General features: G+C 33.8%; 1 protein-coding gene across 1 annotated transcript in view; it reads left to right on the plus strand.

Moving 5' to 3' along the window:
- Positions 1 to 7,485, plus strand: part of LOC126881166 (protein atonal-like) — a 37,833-nt gene extending 30,348 nt beyond the window's left edge. The window contains exons 2-3 of the mRNA XM_050645244.1: positions 4,995 to 5,380; positions 7,143 to 7,485. Coding sequence (XP_050501201.1) covers positions 5,041 to 5,380; positions 7,143 to 7,390 — 588 coding nt within the window. The 5' untranslated portion in view covers positions 4,995 to 5,040 and the 3' untranslated portion in view covers positions 7,391 to 7,485. The remainder of the gene's footprint in view (positions 1 to 4,994; positions 5,381 to 7,142) is intronic.
- The last annotated feature ends 11,136 nt before the right edge of the window (positions 7,486 to 18,621 follow it).

Raw genomic sequence — 18,621 nt, forward strand, 5'->3', positions numbered from 1 at the left:
ATCTCGAAAAAAATACAAAAAGTTGCGGTATTTAAAAATCGACTTATTTTTCCTAAATGCCCTGGTCTAATATATTTATTTAATAGCAATTAAATATTGAGAATAATTACAACATGAACAATAAGCTATGCAATTCTTGCAAATCATTTATTATAGTTATTAAGGTACCAATAGGGCTAAGCGACTCTTCTGGAACTGCAGACGAGTTGTAGGTAAAACCTGGGGATTGAAACCAAAGGTGATATGTTGGTTGTACACATCAGTGATACGACCGACAGTCACTTATGGGTCAGTACTCTGGTGGAGAAAGACGGCTTTGCAATCTTGTGTGACCACTCTCACCACCCTACAAAGACAAGCGCTTCTAAATATAACAGGGACCTTGGCTATCATAGGTCTCCCTCCGCTGGAATTATATATTTCGGCGGTAGCCTTTATGACCATCCTGAGACTCAAAGCAAACAATACTTGGAGGCCAAATTATGTATTGAATAGCCACACAAACATTACTGGGACTATACTTGAGGAATCCATCTTTATGATGAACTCAGATATGATGACACCAGAACTAATCTTCACTGAGAAGATTAACACAATTATACCATCTAGAGAATAAAAAGTCCCAAATATTAATGGGGACTTAATATGGTTCACTGATGGATCTAAAACTGCTCATGGTACTGGATCAGGAGTCTTTGGGCAAACATGTAACTGTAATAAATCTTACAGCCTTGGTCAACATACAACGGTGTTCCAGGCTGAAGTTTTTGCTTTGGTGGCCTGCATTGATGAAATCATTGATGAAGACCCTAAAGCTAAGAGAATCAACATTTACACAGATAGCCACTCGGCTATTCTGGCTGTAAAGAACCCTCTCACCAAATCAAAACTAGTAAGAAACTGCAAAGATCTCCTCAATAACCTAGCAAAAGACAATAAAGTGTCTTTAATATGGATGCCGGGTCATGAAGAGGTGCATGGGAACGAACGAGCAGATATGTTAGCGAAACAAGGCTCGAGAGAAACTTTTGAAGGCCCAGAACCTTTCTGTGGCATCACTAAAGATGGTATGAAAAACGAGGTTCAGAAATGGCTGATAAAGAATCATCAAAATAAATTGAGAACCACTCAAGGGCAAATCCAGACTAAAAAAATAATCAAGAATATTGATAAAAAACTCTCGAACAGTTTAATGAACCTCAATAAACGAGAGATCAAAACGGTCACTGAAATGGTGACTGGATATTGCTGTTTAAGAAATCACCTATACAAATTAGGTAAGGTGAATAAACCATGGTACAGAAAGTGCGAAATGGAAGAAGAAACTGACATACACATACTATGCCATTGCAGTGTGCTAGATGATCTAAGGCAGGACTTCACTGGTCAAATGAGGTTTGAACCAGAAGAGATCCTAAAACTACCAATAAGAAAACTGTTGGCCTTCGTTGAGGCCACAGGACTTATTAAAGTTTAAGGAGAAGAACAGGGTTTGGTACAAAGGTCTTATGACCAAGTGCCAGAGACTAACGAGTTTCGCCTGAGTTAAGAAGAAGAAGAAGAAGAAGAAGGTACCAAGGGTATTATAAGGATAATAACGCTTGATGTCCATGGTGTATATACCGAGGGACTTTGGCCCGAGGGATATACGTTGACCGAAAGCGTTATTATCTATAATACCCGTGGTACCTTCAACGTTTAATGTCCGACTAAATTATTCTTTATATGCAAAAAATTTGAATGAATTTTGAATTAATTAGTTTTCAAATAAGTATTTACCAGCAATAGTCGTAACGTAATTGTGGTAACCATAGTTTTACTTAGGTTGTTATTTGTCAACTTGACAGTATTTAACTAGTTATTTAAATTTAATACCCTAGGGCGTTATTTTTCAACATAAGGCCCTAGGGCCGTATATCATACTTAACTGACTTCGAAACCATGTCATTATTTGTCAAATAATATACCAGTCGGACATTAATATTATTAACATAATAGTCTGGGCAGATTTCGGAGAAATCTGCCCAGAAATTTCGGAGGCCTTTTTTGGGAAAAGTTATTTCCCATCAATTTTATTGCTGGAATCGAATCTTATGATTGTATATATTAATAATATAGGTATGCGAAGTCCGCAGATAGTGTGCTACTTTTTTTATAAACAAAATGGCGCCCGAAGATCGTGTTTTTTTCAATATTTGCTCTATAACTCCAAAGATTTTAAGTTTACACCAAAAGTACTCAAATAAAAATTCACCGTAATTAAATTCTGCATAGAGACGTGTTTTTCCCGATTTACTTTGACGAAAATATTCCCCGGAACATGCGTGTTTTTCCAACAAAATCCTTAATTTTCAACTAAAATTTTAGATAAGTAATTGTTCATCAATAATTAAATAACTTGGTAATATAAAAACCCTTTTCGTATAGATTATAATTACAGAAGCCGATGGTAATTGAATGAATAGTTTAGCAACAATATAATTGTTAATTAAAAATTTACGGTCGCTATAATAACCACAATAATTATGGTACATAAAAATAACTATGCTTTTTGTATAAAAAGACACTGTACCTATCTAATGTAATTTACAGAATTGAAATTTTAATATTTAGGCGGCCTCATCATAATTTTTGAACCATCACCTTTTTATCTTTGTCATCTTTCTCCACACCAATTTTCATATCTTTAACCCGCCGTTACACGCGTCTTCTATTGTGACGTGGTTGCACGCGTATGAGCGTTGCCCTCACCTACATAAATTCGACTTATTTCGAGGAAGAATGAATGTCAACATGTAGAAATATAAAATGGGTTGTACTCACATATTATAGAAAGTCTCGTAAACCAATTTTTTTTAATAATTTAACAAAACAAAAGTAAAAATAATATAGATCAAAAGCAAATTTTCTTAATTTTCAATTTCAGCAAGCCACTTAAGAAATTAACGTCCTTTACGCGAATTCATTTTACTAAAAATACAAATTAAAATTAACAACTGTTCTGAAGCTATTTGTTTGTGGCATTTATGTAATTTAACTACCAGTGGCGCACCTAGAATTTTCCTCTGGGGGGGAGGGGGGTTTGCTTGGGTACCGAAAGTTTTTTGTATTATTTGTGAAAGACAAGTTACATTTTCCTACTTTCTTTTATATATATTTCTATATGTTCTGGGTGGGATTTTAACCCCCAAACCCCCCCTCGTTGTGCCACTGTTCCAAACCTAATCCAAACAATAATATTTTAATTAAACCTACCTAAATATTAAATAAAAACCTAAAAGTTTCTTTGAGATAATAGAAACGTGATTTCACTGTGATTGCACACGCAGTGAGGAATTCCCTCACTTGAAGAGGGATGTCTCTTCTTTCAACTATCACACAGCACACTGACCGCCTGAAATATTCTATAACTTTTTCATACCCTCTCATGAACCATGCTAAAGGCATTCCTGGGTGCTTAAGGTTATCGTATTAGTTTACACAATTTCATTGATTATAAACAAATATGGTGAGGGATTCCCTCATAGCGCGTGTAATGGCGGGTTAAAGTACTCATAACATATATTATTAAAATTAAAAACTATCGATATTAAGAGTGAAAATTGACAAAAATAGCAAAATTCCAATCAAAAATTAGGTTGGACAAAAAGTAATCTCAAAGTTCAAAATCGGTATACGTTAAAAAAAATGCATTTTCTCGGCTTCGCATGGAGCAATTTTCTTCATTATTTTTTTTCCCAAGTAACTCGAGTAGAGCCATCTAACTAACGCATTATTAAATATCAAAGTTGCTTTTGTTTTGTTATAATAAATTAATTTATTTATTATAACAAAAATTTTTAATTTGTTTAAATAAAGATTGTTTAAATAATTATACAACTTTCAAATGAGAATATTTGTATTTTTAACGTAAAAAGGTACACTTGTAGTAAGTTTATCTAAAAAAAGTAAAGAGTTTTCTTTTCTTATAAATAAATTAATATATTATATCAAAACAAAAGCAAGTTTGACATTTAATAATGCGTTAGTTAGATGGCTCTACTCGAGTTATTTGAGAACAAAAAAAGAATGAAGAAAATTGGTCTATGGGAAGAAGAGAAAATGCATTTTTTTAACGTATACCGATTTTGAACTTTGAGATTACATTTTCTCCAACCTAATTTTTAATTGGAATTTTGCTATTTTTGGCAATTTTCACTCGTAATATCGATAGTTTTTATTATAATAATATATTTTATGAGTACTTTAAAGATATCAAAATTGGTGTAGAGAAAGAGGACAAAAATAAAAAGGTGATGGTTCGAAAATTATGATCTTATTGTTTATATCTTTGCCGTAAATAACGGTCAATTTTGACCGGTTGTATCTCAGGAACCACTCATCACAATTAAACGTTTTTTTCTTTTAAAAGAAGCGTCCTGCCGCTTTTTTTCTAATGCCGTTTTCATGATTTAATTTAATTTAATATTTCCCGAGATATTATTACATATTCGGTTTGTATATAAGCCAAAAAGTTGTCCATAATTTTAAAATATTCCTGAAGCCGCTTTAATAGTCCAATTTCAATTCTGTAAAATACATTAGATAGGTACGGTCTTTTTATTTATTGTGGTTATTATAGCGACCGTAAATTTTTAATTAACAATTCAATTGTTGCTAAGCTGTTCATTCAATTTCTATCGGCTTCTGGAATTATAATCTATACAAAAAGGGCTTTTATATTACCAAGTTATTTAATTATTGATAAACAATTACTTACCTAAAATTTTAGCACCTTTAGCACACTTACCTAAAAGTAGCACACTATCTGCGGACTTTGCATACCTATATTATTAATATTATACAATCATAAGATTCGATTTCAGCAATAAAATTGCTGGTAAATAACTTTTCCTTGTATTTTGCTAATTAGCCCAGAGTATAATAATTAAAAAACTTTTTCATGATTCAAAATGTTATTCATATAAATATCTAATTTATTATTTTTTTTTTAGAACTGATCCATCCAATCCGTCCTCATGATTGAACCAACAAACAAGAATGGACCTAATAAAATCTTATTACAACCGCTACCAGCCCTCTTGGTCCGACCAGTTCCCTGCTACATCATTCTTCCCTCAAATAGATCCGGAAAAAATCGACGTACGCCAAGCTGTTACAACACATCGGCAAAAAGAAGTCGAAGAAATTTACGATATAAACACTTACGATAGTTTCGTATCCACCAACAGCGATTTTCTGGACCTGAGCTCGTTAACGGAAGAAGAAAAAGCCCATTATAGCAATTTTAACTTTTTCACGTTGAAAAGAAGTGAGTTTAACAACCAGCATGAAAAAAGAACTACCGTGGTACTCAATCAGGACAGGAAGAGTTGCAGAGGTACGTGACTAGTACTAGTGAAGGTGGTGTCTAACTTGATTAGTAAGATTTATGGAATACTTATAAGGCGCCAACTGTTCACCTTTCCTTCATTATTTACATATCAAATTGTTGTTTAAAGCCATTGCTACAAATTAGCACTATCCCAAGAAACGAACAATTTAAGAATCTAAAAATTACTGGTCGTTTTTTTAACTGAAACATCTGGAGGCAATCAATAGAAAAGGTATTTTGAGGGTATCGAAACTTTTACTGTGTCATGGTTTTTATTAATGTTTAAGCAAAAAAGCGACTTTTTCATTCATTTCAATATTGTGAAAAAACTAAGCAGTATTTTCAATACCTTTCAAACGAGGTATCACTTGCCATAAGGTCCCACTTAAAATTATCTGTCACAGTGGCGCTGTTAAGTCATCTGTCACTATTACATCACCTGTCATGACGAGTTGAGAATCCTACATCCGTTTATTTCCTTCTTCCAAATTTCACTATAATTATAGCCATTCAAAAGATACGAGGCAGGACGGACTTTTGACTACCACTGTATAATTATTTATAGCTTGCTTTGTGCCGTTGCTGTTGTCGTGATTCTTCTCCATTTCTTTCTGTCCTTACACTGATTTTTTATCTTCTTCTACAGCATCCAACCATCTTCTTATAGGCCTTCCTCTACATCTGGGCCATATTTGTGTCCAGTTAGTTCTCCTTCCCAGCATGTCGAGTGTGGTCGTCTCTGTACATGTCCTATCATTCTAAGAGAAGAGGTTTTATGTATCTGACTATATTTTCTCCCTTTAATTCTTGTTCAATTTCGGCAATTGTTTTCATTCTTCTTTCTCCCTGTTTTGTTACATTGGGGCCTAGTGTCGTTCTTATTATTTTTCTTTCAAATTTCAGAAGGCTATCTTCCTCTTTCTTGTTAACCGCCGCTGTTTCCATCCCATATGTAACAACAGGTCATATTAAGTTCTTATTTAAGTTCATGTTTGTTCTCTTTCTTAAAGTCTTGTTTCTCAGTAGTTTCATTCATTCCGTATGTTTTGTGCCTTTCAGAATTCTTTCCTCTCTTCTCTCTTTTCCGGTTTTCCCTATTGTTACTATCAAATAGCTAAAGGTGGATACAGTTTCAAATTTATGGTTGTGTGTTTTTAGATATTTCTGAGTTGTTTTGTCGTCTTTCCATAACGTGATGTATTTTGTTTTGTACTGGTTTATCTCTAGCCCTACTCTCTTTGCTCCCTTATTTTTTCTGCTTTCTATTTTTTCAATTGCTCTTACAAGTATCATCTTCGTCTTTGCTATGATGACTAGATTATCTGCATATGCTCTTACTTGATCTGTTGAAGTTGACCTGTAGTAATGCTTTTGTTTACGAAATTTGTCCTCCTTTTAATGTCAGGTTAAACATTGTCGGGGAGATATAGTCACCTTGTTTTACACCTTTATTTACATGGATATCCTTAGAAGTTTTTCCGTTGAAACTGATCTTTACTATAGTGTTCTGTGTTCTGTAGACTCACTGTTAGAATATGTCTTAATTTGTCTGGGATTTGGGATTCTAAGATGCTTTAGCTTTTCTATTATTTTCGTCCTGTTAATTGTATCAAAAGTGCTTTTGAAATCTATGAATATTACAATGGGTGCTGTGTATGGAATTCGTCTAATATTCCAATAATTGCAGTTCCAGACACGACCTATAAACTCTTCAAAATAATTTACCATTGCAAAACTAATACTTATTCTAGATTCTTTTTTTGTCTAGGTCGCCGAAAAATTATAGTTCGAGATCGTCCCACCTCACCTACAATAATGAAGAAAAGAAGACTGGCGGCGAACGCTAGAGAGAGAAGAAGAATGAATGGCTTGAACGAAGCTTTCGATAGATTAAGAGAAGTCATACCTAGTCTAGATGCCGAGCACAAACTTAGCAAATTCGAAACGTTGCAAATGGCACAAACTTATATATCTGCTTTAAGAGAGTTACTTGAAAGAAGTAACATAGATAGATAACAGTGATTTTCTATTTATATTTCAGTCATAATAGTTTATATTATATTATGTCATATTTCACGTATGTACAATTATTTTTTGTAAATAAAGTTATGAGCATTGTAATGATAGCTTTTAATCTGAACACCGTATAAATACCTATCATATTTTTTATTAGAAATAACCCGCATCAACCATAAAAGGTTATTAGCGTTGGTACAATACATAATACATATTTAGTTAATATAATATACAAACTATAGAGTTTTTACAACGTTTATTTTAATTTATAATAATTGTTCTTAAAGTAGCACTCATATTTGGTTATGTAGTTTCTTTTAAAAACGGAATGATTTTGTCACAATCACAGTCTAATACACACTTAATATCACTTGGTAATCCAGTAGCTTGTCTTTTCAGTTGATATAGTTTAATTGGGATTTCCTTTAGCACTCATATTTGGTTATGTAGTTTCTTTTAAAAACGGAATGATTTTGTCACAATCACAGTCTAATACACACTTAATATCACTTGGTAGTCCAGTAGCTTGTCTTTTCAGTTGATATAGTTTAATTGGGATTTCCTTGAGAAACATCTGTATCTTCGGAGTTGCCATAATTTTCAATATGTTCTAGATTTAGTTGACGACGTATTTTCTTTTTTATTCGTGTAATTCTAGATTTAATGCGTCTGTTTTTGAGTTTGGGGTAAATTTCTGTTAGTATTGTTAATAGTCCGCTTGTGTTTTCCGTGTATTCTAGTGCGATATTAAATGGATTGAAGGAACCATGTGCATTATCCAGAAGGCTGACTATATCTGCATAGTTTAATTCAAACTGGGTTGAAGCTTTATCAATAAATTCCTATGCTGGTTGGATAAATGATTCTGTAGAAACTGTTTCTCCTGTTTTTGTATCAGTTTTAGTAGCTCTTGGTTTTCTTGTTGATATTGCTTTTGGTTTCGTAAAATCTACTTCTGTGTTTTCTACCGATGGTGTACTAAGTGGAGTCCATATTTCAGAATGAGAACATTGCGGTCTAGTAATTTCTGTATTAAGTTCTTGGAAATGCATTACTTCACAAGTTTTTTCAAGGAAGGAGCAGAGTCTTGGTCAGTTTGGGATGTAGGTATGGACGGGTTTGGCTGGATGGCCGTATTGGTACATGTTGAGGCTATATGACCATATTGATGACAGAGATAGCAGGTGAGTCCATCAGAAAGAAAGATTCGGTAAGATGTATTATCGAAGTCAATGAGAATTGATTCAGGAATAACAAGATTCTCAACAGGTGTATAGTACACCTGTCTACGGAAGCTTAATACGTGACTATATTGAGGGTCTTGAATTCCCGCTCTTAAGAAAGTCATCGGTGAAAGAAGATGAAAGCCATTTTCAGCAAGATATTTTTCAAAGATGTGATGAGGAATATACGGACAGACACTAGGTAACAGTAACCTTTTAGCAGGAGTGAATAATCTTCTCGCTCTAATAACATTATCTCCTATTTTTATCTGTCTGTTAAAAAAGTGTCAACAACTTCTTTGCTGGAGAGGTAGATGCAGATGCTGCCGTTAGAAATTCTTAACGAAAAAAGTACATTTTTGGGCCGTACTAGTGATCCTACTGCTGTAACGTAGTCTTCTAATTTTAGTGTGTCTACTGCTGGGATAATAATGGCTTGTTCTTTCAAAGGGAATGTAGCTGCTTTCTGTTGAGTAATTGTAGAGTAAGATGGTGTTTGTTGATTGGGTAACATTGTAGGATCCCTGTAGTCAGAAGTACCAGCCATCGGATAAAATTGTTAAATACTTTTTATTTTAATTTTCTTATTTTGTTCCATTATATTGTAATTGGGTCAGTACGGCTCTGTAATTTACAAAGTATCTAACTTATCGAAGATAAGCCAAAAGACATGTTTGTTAATCGCTTTCGAATTTACAAAACTGTATGACTGGATTGAAATTCGTAATTCTATAAGATTTTGATGAAACCGTAAATATATTAATAAAAGTATTTACGGCAATCAAATCACCACTAATAACTAAACTACTGGTTATGTTTCTAACGTTACTGGTTATGTTATTAATTGAAAGGTTTATTATAGAAATGCGATGAAAATCTTGGAGACTATAGGTGTAGGTACTTAATCAACTAAGTTCAGGACCGCACTCTCCCTATCAAATTTCTAAACATTTTGGACATCTTGGATTTTAAAGCACCCTAATATATGTCTGTGTAGATATTGGCATTGAATCCGACCCGGGCCGACCGTCACATGTAACACCGTTGCCGTATCCTCTATTTTTTCATACTATCACGTTACAATTTTTTGTGATATTATATTTGTGTGTGAAATGTATAATTTTTGTGTATTTTAGGTATGTTCTAATATGTTATGTATATATAGGTTTTTACTTGATTATTTTAAATCATTGTGACGTTTAACTTGGTAGAAACCTTGTAATATTGTGTACCTAATGTGTTAAAAGTAAGTAGTTTTGAAACACCAATTAAGTAAAGTTCATTATGTTGTTGTTTTCACCAATTTTGAAAAAATGTGAAAACATTGAATTGTCCACGTCCGTCTGTCCGTCCGTCCGTCATGTCTGTCTGTTTGCAAACTCAACTCCTTCGTCATTATACCAGGTAGAATGACAAATGAGGTGTCAAATGAAAGCTTATCCAAGGATGGTACTAAAGGTGAGAAATTTAACCTAGGCTGTCTGTCTGTCTGTCTGTCCGACCGCGTATATGATTCCTTCGTCACTGTACCAGGTAGAATGACAAATGAGGTGTCAAATGAAAGCTTATAATCCAAGGATGGTACTAAAGATGAGAAGTTTGACATAGGCTGTCTGTCCGCCTGTCCGTCCGACCTGGTATAGTGACGGAGGAGTTATAGTCGCGGACAGACAGACAGACGGACAGACAACCTAGGTCTAATTTCTCACCTTTACTAATATCCTTGGATTATAAACTTTCAGTTGACACCTCATTTGTCATTCTACCTGGTATAGTGACGGATGAGTTATACTCGCGGTCGGAGGGACAGAGGGACAGACAGCCTATGTCAAACTTCTCATCTTTAGTACCATCCTTGTATTATATGACACCTCATTTGTCATTCTACCTGCTATACTGACGGATGAGTTATATTCGTAGTTGGACGGACAGGCGGACAGACAGCCTATGTCAAATTTCTCACCTTTAGTACCATCCTTTCATTTGACACCTCATTTGTCATTCTACCTGGTATAGTGACGAAGGAGTTATATTCGTGGTCGGACGGACAGACAGCATATGTCAAATTTCTCACCTTTAGTACGATCCTTGTATTATAAGCTTTCATTTGACACCTCATTTGTCATTCTACCTGGTATAGTAACGGAGGAGTTATATTCGCGGTCGGACGGACAGGCGGACAGACAACCTAGGTCTAATTTCTTACCTTTAGTACTATCCTTGGATTATAAGCTTTAATTTGACACCTCATTTATCATTATACCTAGTATAATGACGGAGAAGTAAATGTTATTATTCTATTATTCTTGTAGGTATATTTAACATTGATTGAAATTATGAAAGAAATATATAGAAAACAGCATGGCAACACTATGATGCACAAACATAAAAATGCAGCCACATTCAGCTGTGCGTTACATAGGGTGCTTTAAGGCCGCGTCTCACCATCAAATAATTTGATCAGACAGTTTGAGCAAACTTGACGTACTTGAGGAAGTACGTCAAAGTGACGTCACAATTGCAGTTTTTTTGAAATTCTAAAAATCTGTGCTCTCACTATCAGTCTAGTTTGATCAAATTTTTTGTATTGAGTTCAGTGGCGTAACAAACTCCGTCGGGGCTCCCCCGCAGAATTGGAAATGGGGCCCCCTTTAAAAAATTACTAAATGCGACATGTGTAACAAATACCTATATGTGTTTTACGTTGATTTACAGCCCAGTAAATCAACGTAAAATATGACGATACCGTGTAATTTTCAGTGTCACCACCAAAGTGGTCAACTCAAGACTTTTCGAGTTATGTATGAGTAAAAATGTTTATTGTTCAACAAAAAAACCACGTTTTTAGGCGATTTTTCGCAAATAGTTCAAAGAATAAGTATTCAATCGAAAATAATATTGTTTTGTTGCAAAAATGTATCTAGCTTATAAAAAGATAAAACAAAAATGAAGTCTATCGACTCAGTAACACAAAAGTTGTAGCTCATGAAAAGTTTTTCTTATTCGTCAAATTCCAAATCGAATATTTCAACGTAAAATAACCAAAAAATGAAATACTTTTCGGGGAAACGTATTAGAACTTTTTTAAAGTGTTTAAAAGAAGCTTTATTTTTTACAAAAGTTTCTAGCATCAAAACTAAGCCAGTTACGCTCAAAATACAGTTAATCCTATTTTTTTGGTAAAAAAATTGTGAAAATCTCCCCCTATTTAGCACCCCAAATGAAACTAATCATTATCGCTTTACAAATTACCTTTATATACTTAACTTTTTTATACGACCTGTAAGTTTCACCGGTTCAAAGTGCTTATTTTAAAAAGGGTTCTGGTTGAAACGGCTTGAACGAGTCACTAATCACGAGATACGCAAATTTTAAACAACCATATCTTAACCAATTTCTGTCTTCCAGAAAAACAAAACAACGCCAAATATTTATAAAAGCAAGACCTACATTTATTTACTCTTTGAGATTTTTCGTATCACCAAAAATTTTTAAGTTATTTAAAAAAAGGCATTTTTCCGAAATAAAAAAGCTTTTTTTACCATGAAACCAAATTTTTTCAAAAATAAGAACTTTGAACCGGTCAAACTTACAGATCATATATAAACAATAAATATTTAAAGTAAATGGTAAAGCGCTAATGATAAGATTTTCACGATTTATTTTTTACCAAAAAGGGGCCAACTTTATTTTGAGCGTAACTCGTATAGTGTTGGTGCTAGAAACTTTTATAAAAAATTAAAATAAAGCTTTTTTTTAACAAAGTTTTAATGCGTTTTTCCCGAAAAGTGCTTCATTTTTTGGTTATTTCAGGTTGAAATATTCGATTTATAATTGGACGAATAAGAATAATTTTTCATGAGCTTCAACTGTGCTTTTGCTGCGTCGATATATTTCATGAATAAGTACACCATTTTTTTTGTATCTTATAAGCTACATTTTTGCTACAAATATTTTTTCGATATCTAATATTTAATTCGATAAATACTTATTTTTGAGTTATTTGCGAAAAACATGTCTGAAGACGTAATTTTTTTTTCAAAAATAGACTTTTTCATAAATAAACACAAAAAGTATTAACATAGATAAAGAAACTCTATAGAACAAAAGTTGCTCATAATTAGTAAATTTATACATTTTCGGACGTATTTTAAACGTATGCTTTTGACCCCAAAGAGTTGTGTCACCCCCCGAAAGTAAAAGCAACCAACGGCATAAATCCATCCAACTTTGAAATGGAGTGTAACTAGAACCTAAATCCAAATTGTCAAGCAAATACGTCCGTCGTGACGTTGATAATTTCACTCCAAAACTGTTATTTACTGAGCTATTGGTGTCTTCCTGCATTGTGTATGACGACTTACATTTTTTTATCTTTATTGGTATAGAATAAAATAGAACAAAAATTAATAAATGATTAGATTAGTAGATATTATTCTATGAGATGAACAACTTTCTTCGTGCACTATCTACAATCAGCGAATATATCTACAACTTTATTAATTCGGATGGACAACTTCATTTTCAATACTGCACTGCTTAAAGAACGTATCTATGCAAATAATATAACAAAACATTTTTACATATATTAGACAACAAGATTGGGGCCCTTGACATATTGGGGCCCCCGTAAGCTTCATGCTGCGGGGGCGTCTTTTACGCCTCTGGATAATTGTATCGAAATACTAAACGTAGGTAAAGATTAAAGAGAAATCCCATTTATAGATTTAGAAATATTGTTCTAAAATTCGGCAAATTGCAATTCTCAAATCTTTCAATAGTCACGTACAAAGCATTATAGTTTATTGTGTAAACAATACACTTACAGTAATTGTAACAAAAAGTTAAATCATATACCTATAACATATTTTTACGTAATATCAGACGACAAAATGGGGCCCCTGCTCCATTGGGGCCCCCCCGCAAGCTTCACGCTGCGGGGGCCTCTGTTACGCCCCTGATTGAGTTGTCTAATTGTTTGTACTTTATTTAAAATTAAAATTTTTCATTATTATCCACAATGAACACTCAGGATGTGACGTCATTAACTGTCACTTTCAGTTTGCTCAAACCAGTTTGATCAAATTATTTGATGGTGGGACGCGGTCTTTAAAATCCAAGATGTCCAACATTTTTTTACTTTATTACTTCAACGGTTTAATAAGTGGAGAAACTTAACCAAATATTATTTCAAACAAGCAATTGGAATTCGTCAGTCCTAGGTTTCACCCAACTTGGCCGAAAGTAGAACCGGAAGTCGATATTTGAACGAACTATTCGTGTAACTTTGAGTCGATTGATATACGGTTTCAATAATTTTGAGTCTTCTTCATGTGTCTTGTCCGTTCCGAACGTTGGCAATCAAGTTTGAGTCATGTTTGCCAAACTTCCGGTCATAACTTTTTAACCGGAAATGATATCAAAACCGGAACTAAATATTTAAGCATGACTTTTCAATATGCTGCGATTGATATGTCACATGTACTATTTCTGCGACTATAAAATTCTAAAAAAGTGTAAAAGTGGAAAGCATCTATCAGCAAGCTCTTTTAGAAGCAAATGAAAGATTACTTCTAAATGTCTAAATCCTCGGATACTTCTGAATGGCTGATTGCTCCGATTGTAATCAACGAAGAGATTGTAAACCATATTCGATATATAGAATATATACTGTTCTAGTCACAATAAAAGCAGAATACTTACAAAGACTGCATACATAAATCAATGTCCAGAAAACCAAGTACATCGTCTTCAGTAAAAACGTTTTACGACCAACCAATTTGAGAAAGTATTAAAGGGTCAGGGACAGGGTCAAATTAAAGGGCATTATCCATTTATTATAAGCAAGATAGATACCTCTAGGAATAATTAAAACGTTCAAAAATATCTACCAGAATAAAAGTAAATGTAGAAGAAGAACTAACTGACCCAATTGAAACTGGAAATGTGATAAGACAGGGACTTCTCTGAGTCCTATATTGTTCAACCTGATCGTGGATGAAATAAAAAAAGTAAGAACTAAAAAAGAATGGGAGAAAATTTCACCTATTTAATAAAACCGCCAGAAAACTCAATATGTTAATTTCTTCGAAAAACACAAAATGCATTAAGGTAAATTTACTACGATGTAAATTAAAACTGGAGGGTCAGCTAATAGAACAAGTGATGGAGTTTAAATATTTAGGCACTACACTATCTAGTTACGGAAAGCTCCAAACAGAACTATCGAAGATCAAGTATCTAGGTAAATAGAGCAAACAGAGCCAAAGGTTACCTGAATGAAACAATGGGGGGAAGCAGAGGCGTGCGGTCCATGGAAGCGGGGGAAGCGCCGCTTCCCTATTATATACTTCGATATAACAAAATACATTATTAACTAATATTTAATTATCAAAAATTTTCCCCAATCCCAGTAATCTACATATTATTACCAAGGCAATAGGCATTGAAAAATATTAAAAATTAATCGCATAGGAAGGAACTCAATATGCACTATGCACACAATTCAACTACTCGGTCCACCCCTGACAGAAGCGCATCTCAAAATCGATGCTTGTCATGCAGTTGTCCCGTATATAAATTGGTCAGGGTTCAATGACGGCACCCACTAGTCGCGCGAATTTTGGTACCCTGCAGAAGCGATCGTTCGATCGCCTTCCAAGAGTGGGATGCTCTGACTGTTACTGCTTCTAATGGGTGCTTAGGTACATACATTCGCTTAAAGAATATTTCAATTTAAATTTTTTGCAGAGATTTTTCCTTTTACTGTTCTTTTATTTGACATTTTACAGATGACGTCAATTGACATTGCATTTTGTATAAGACAAATTGATGACTTTATTAATACGATAATTAAAAAACGAGATCAGTTTAAAAATATTTGGGATAAAACTGAAAATATGGGGTTTGAACATGAAAGAAAAAGAATGAAGTTTGATAATGTCGACAAGAGAGAAACCTTTTGATAACATTCTACAAAAAATGAATTTTCGCTTTCAAAATTTTAACGAATTAAAATTTGTAGAATTATATAATATATTCTTATTTAATATTTCTAATTATAATTCGTCAAAATTTCCCACAGAGGAATTTATTTCACTACGATTAAATAATGAAAATATTTTGATATACCAGCTTTGCATTATAAGTTAAGTGTTGTTTATGAAACAACTCACATTAGTGATAAAGATATACTCAGAAATCTGGATATTTCTTATAACTACTGGTTTAAAAAAGTCCCTGTGTGAAGTGTCCAAGTTGTTTGAATTACTACAAACTATCCCAGTCACAAGTGCATCAGTTGAACGAAGTTTTTCAGTATTAAAATGCATTAAAAGTTTTACAAGAAATTCAACAAGCGAAGACAGACCATTGAAAAAGACCGAATTCAACAATTATCAGAAGTTGATAGGAGAATAGAGCTCAAGTATAAATAAGTGTCATATTGTTGAAAGTTGTGTGTTGTGGAAAATGCCTCGGAATTGCCATGCCACATTGTTTGATTTGCTTGTCTAGATAATGTTTAGAAGAAATGCGTTCAATGTGCTTCCCCGTTTAGGATTTTGTCCTCTTCAGGGTTTGAGGTGAATGTATTGTGTTGGCAGCAAAGCAAACAGTCCGAAAACCACACCGGGGCAAGCGCCGTGTCCTGGTGTTCTTGGATCCTGGGTTATGCCAGACGGTGTTGTCCAGAAGGCCAGAAGTCAACAGAGAAGAAAGTTTGATGGATTGGTGTTGGTTCCATAGACATTTACGTGTACTGTCCGTGCTTTGCTTTCGACCAAGCTCCCTAGAAACCATTGTACAACGACAGGCGAACCTGCGTCCCTCGTCGGCGGTCAGGAGGTGGCTTTGAGCGCAGCGTGGACAGTGAGCGTTCGAGTGGAGAAAATAGTTGCGGCTATTTTCTTGGGACGAACAGGTATAATTGTGCAATGAAGTTGGGAAACCGCAAAAAACCAACTTCTCCCTGTTCGGCCTCGGAATTAAAAAAAAAAAAAAAAAAAAAAAAAAAAAAAAAAAAAAAAAAAAAAAAAAAAAAAAAAAAAAAACATTTAAATAGATCTCTTCTTTAGGAAACGAAGCCCGGAGCGAGGACTTAAGGCCCGAGCAAGCAATACAGATCAATGATAGGTCACTATAGTCACTAGAAATAGCGGCAATAGAGTGCCTCACGCATTGATCGGGGTAGGATTTAGTGTGTGACTCCTTGTACCCAGGACGTCTCACATAAGCACTTTGCAGATAGAGAGCCCCTATAGCGCATCAGAGTGTTATCAGGTGGGAAGCGGCTCGACCCTCAACCCTTAAGAAAATATTTTTATATCCTTATTGAATCGCTTCCCCTTTAGAAAAAGTCACCGCACGCCACTGGGGGGAAGTAAAAATATCGGGAAAGGAATAAAAGGCAGAATTGATAAGACAGTCATCAAGCCAATATTGACATTTTATTGACAGGGTTTAGAAGTAAAGGCATACGCAGTGGCGGATCCAGGAGAGGGCGAAGGGAGCGATCGGCCCTCCTCTCACACCAAGTTATATAATTAAGATTATAAAAACATTCATTTATCCATTTATTTTTCATAGAAATTTAGCCAATCAGCCCCCCCTTTTGACGATGCTGGATCCTGCTGGATCCGCCACTGGGCATACGACGGAGATACAAGGTGGAGAACATTATGAAGAACTTGGTAAGAAACAGAAGATCAAGTCAAGACGACCAATATCAAGTACGGTGGTCTAGCTATCTTTATCTGGCGTACGAGTGTGAGCGTATCTACCAAGAGGTGGGAGTAATGGAACGACACAGACACAGAGACAGCGGCCATCATTTCACATAACAATTTCATGTTCTTAGTAGATTCATAGAACATACTTTTCAGAAAAAGTATATACTGAGAATATGCGTAATTACCATTACGAATGTGCAGAGCAGATGCTGAGTATATACTACATTACAGTACTTAAACGTTCTATGTATATACTTAGAATGTACTACCGCACTTCTTTTCAGTATATACCAAGAATATACTTTTTAGAACGTTCCAAGCAAGTGCTATAAACCTTCTATTTATATAAGTACTTAGAATATACTACCGCATATCTTTTTAGTATGTAAGAAGAATATACTTTTAAAGATATTCCAAGCAAGTGCTATATTGCTCAGAAGTATGTTTTCAGCATCACCTAATCTCGTCCTAGGTTCTACCAAGTATCATATATTTACATATTCAAATTGCATACGAGAATGTAATTATTATAGTACATTTTACAATATTACTTAAAAAGTAAGTAGGTACATATAAATTTTAGTTATTTGTATAAATATTATATAGGTAAGTATATATTATATTTAGGTGTTATGTGCATATATGTATATCAAAATAAACATGCTGAATATATATATATATATATATATATATATATATATATATATATATATATATATATATATATATATATATATATATATATATATATATATATATAATACCTATATTAGATATAAATATTATATAAGTGAAACTAAAGTATAACTAAAATTTATATATTTTGTACTTACCTACTATTTAAGTAATATTGAGTTACCAAAATGAATTTAACACAGCATCAAGCATAGATTGGATACAAAATACAAATGCCTGTGCACTGTGCCGTATGCATGTTTAGTGTTTGTGTTTGCGTTTTTATTTTTATAAAACCTTTGTTAATTCCTATGCAGGTAGAATGAGAAGGGTCATTTCCGTTATTCCGTTTGCATTATTCCGATCTTTTACGATCTGGTAATGGTGTATTCTTTTATAAACAGCAATGCATAATGCTTCTAATAAATTCCAACGATTTAAAAATACTCATGGTACAATCAAAATGGTAAATTCATTTCAATTATGAAAACGAATTTTTTTTCTTAAATAAAAATGAATTTTTAAACTTTTTTACCATACCTACAATTAAAACAATTTTAAGAAATGAATTCGTCCGGGATACCTACAACATACATAAATTTTA

The sequence above is a fragment of the Diabrotica virgifera genome, chromosome 3 (assembly GCF_917563875.1).
Source record: "Diabrotica virgifera virgifera chromosome 3, PGI_DIABVI_V3a".
In the NCBI taxonomy this organism is placed as follows: Eukaryota; Metazoa; Arthropoda; class Insecta; order Coleoptera; family Chrysomelidae; genus Diabrotica; species Diabrotica virgifera.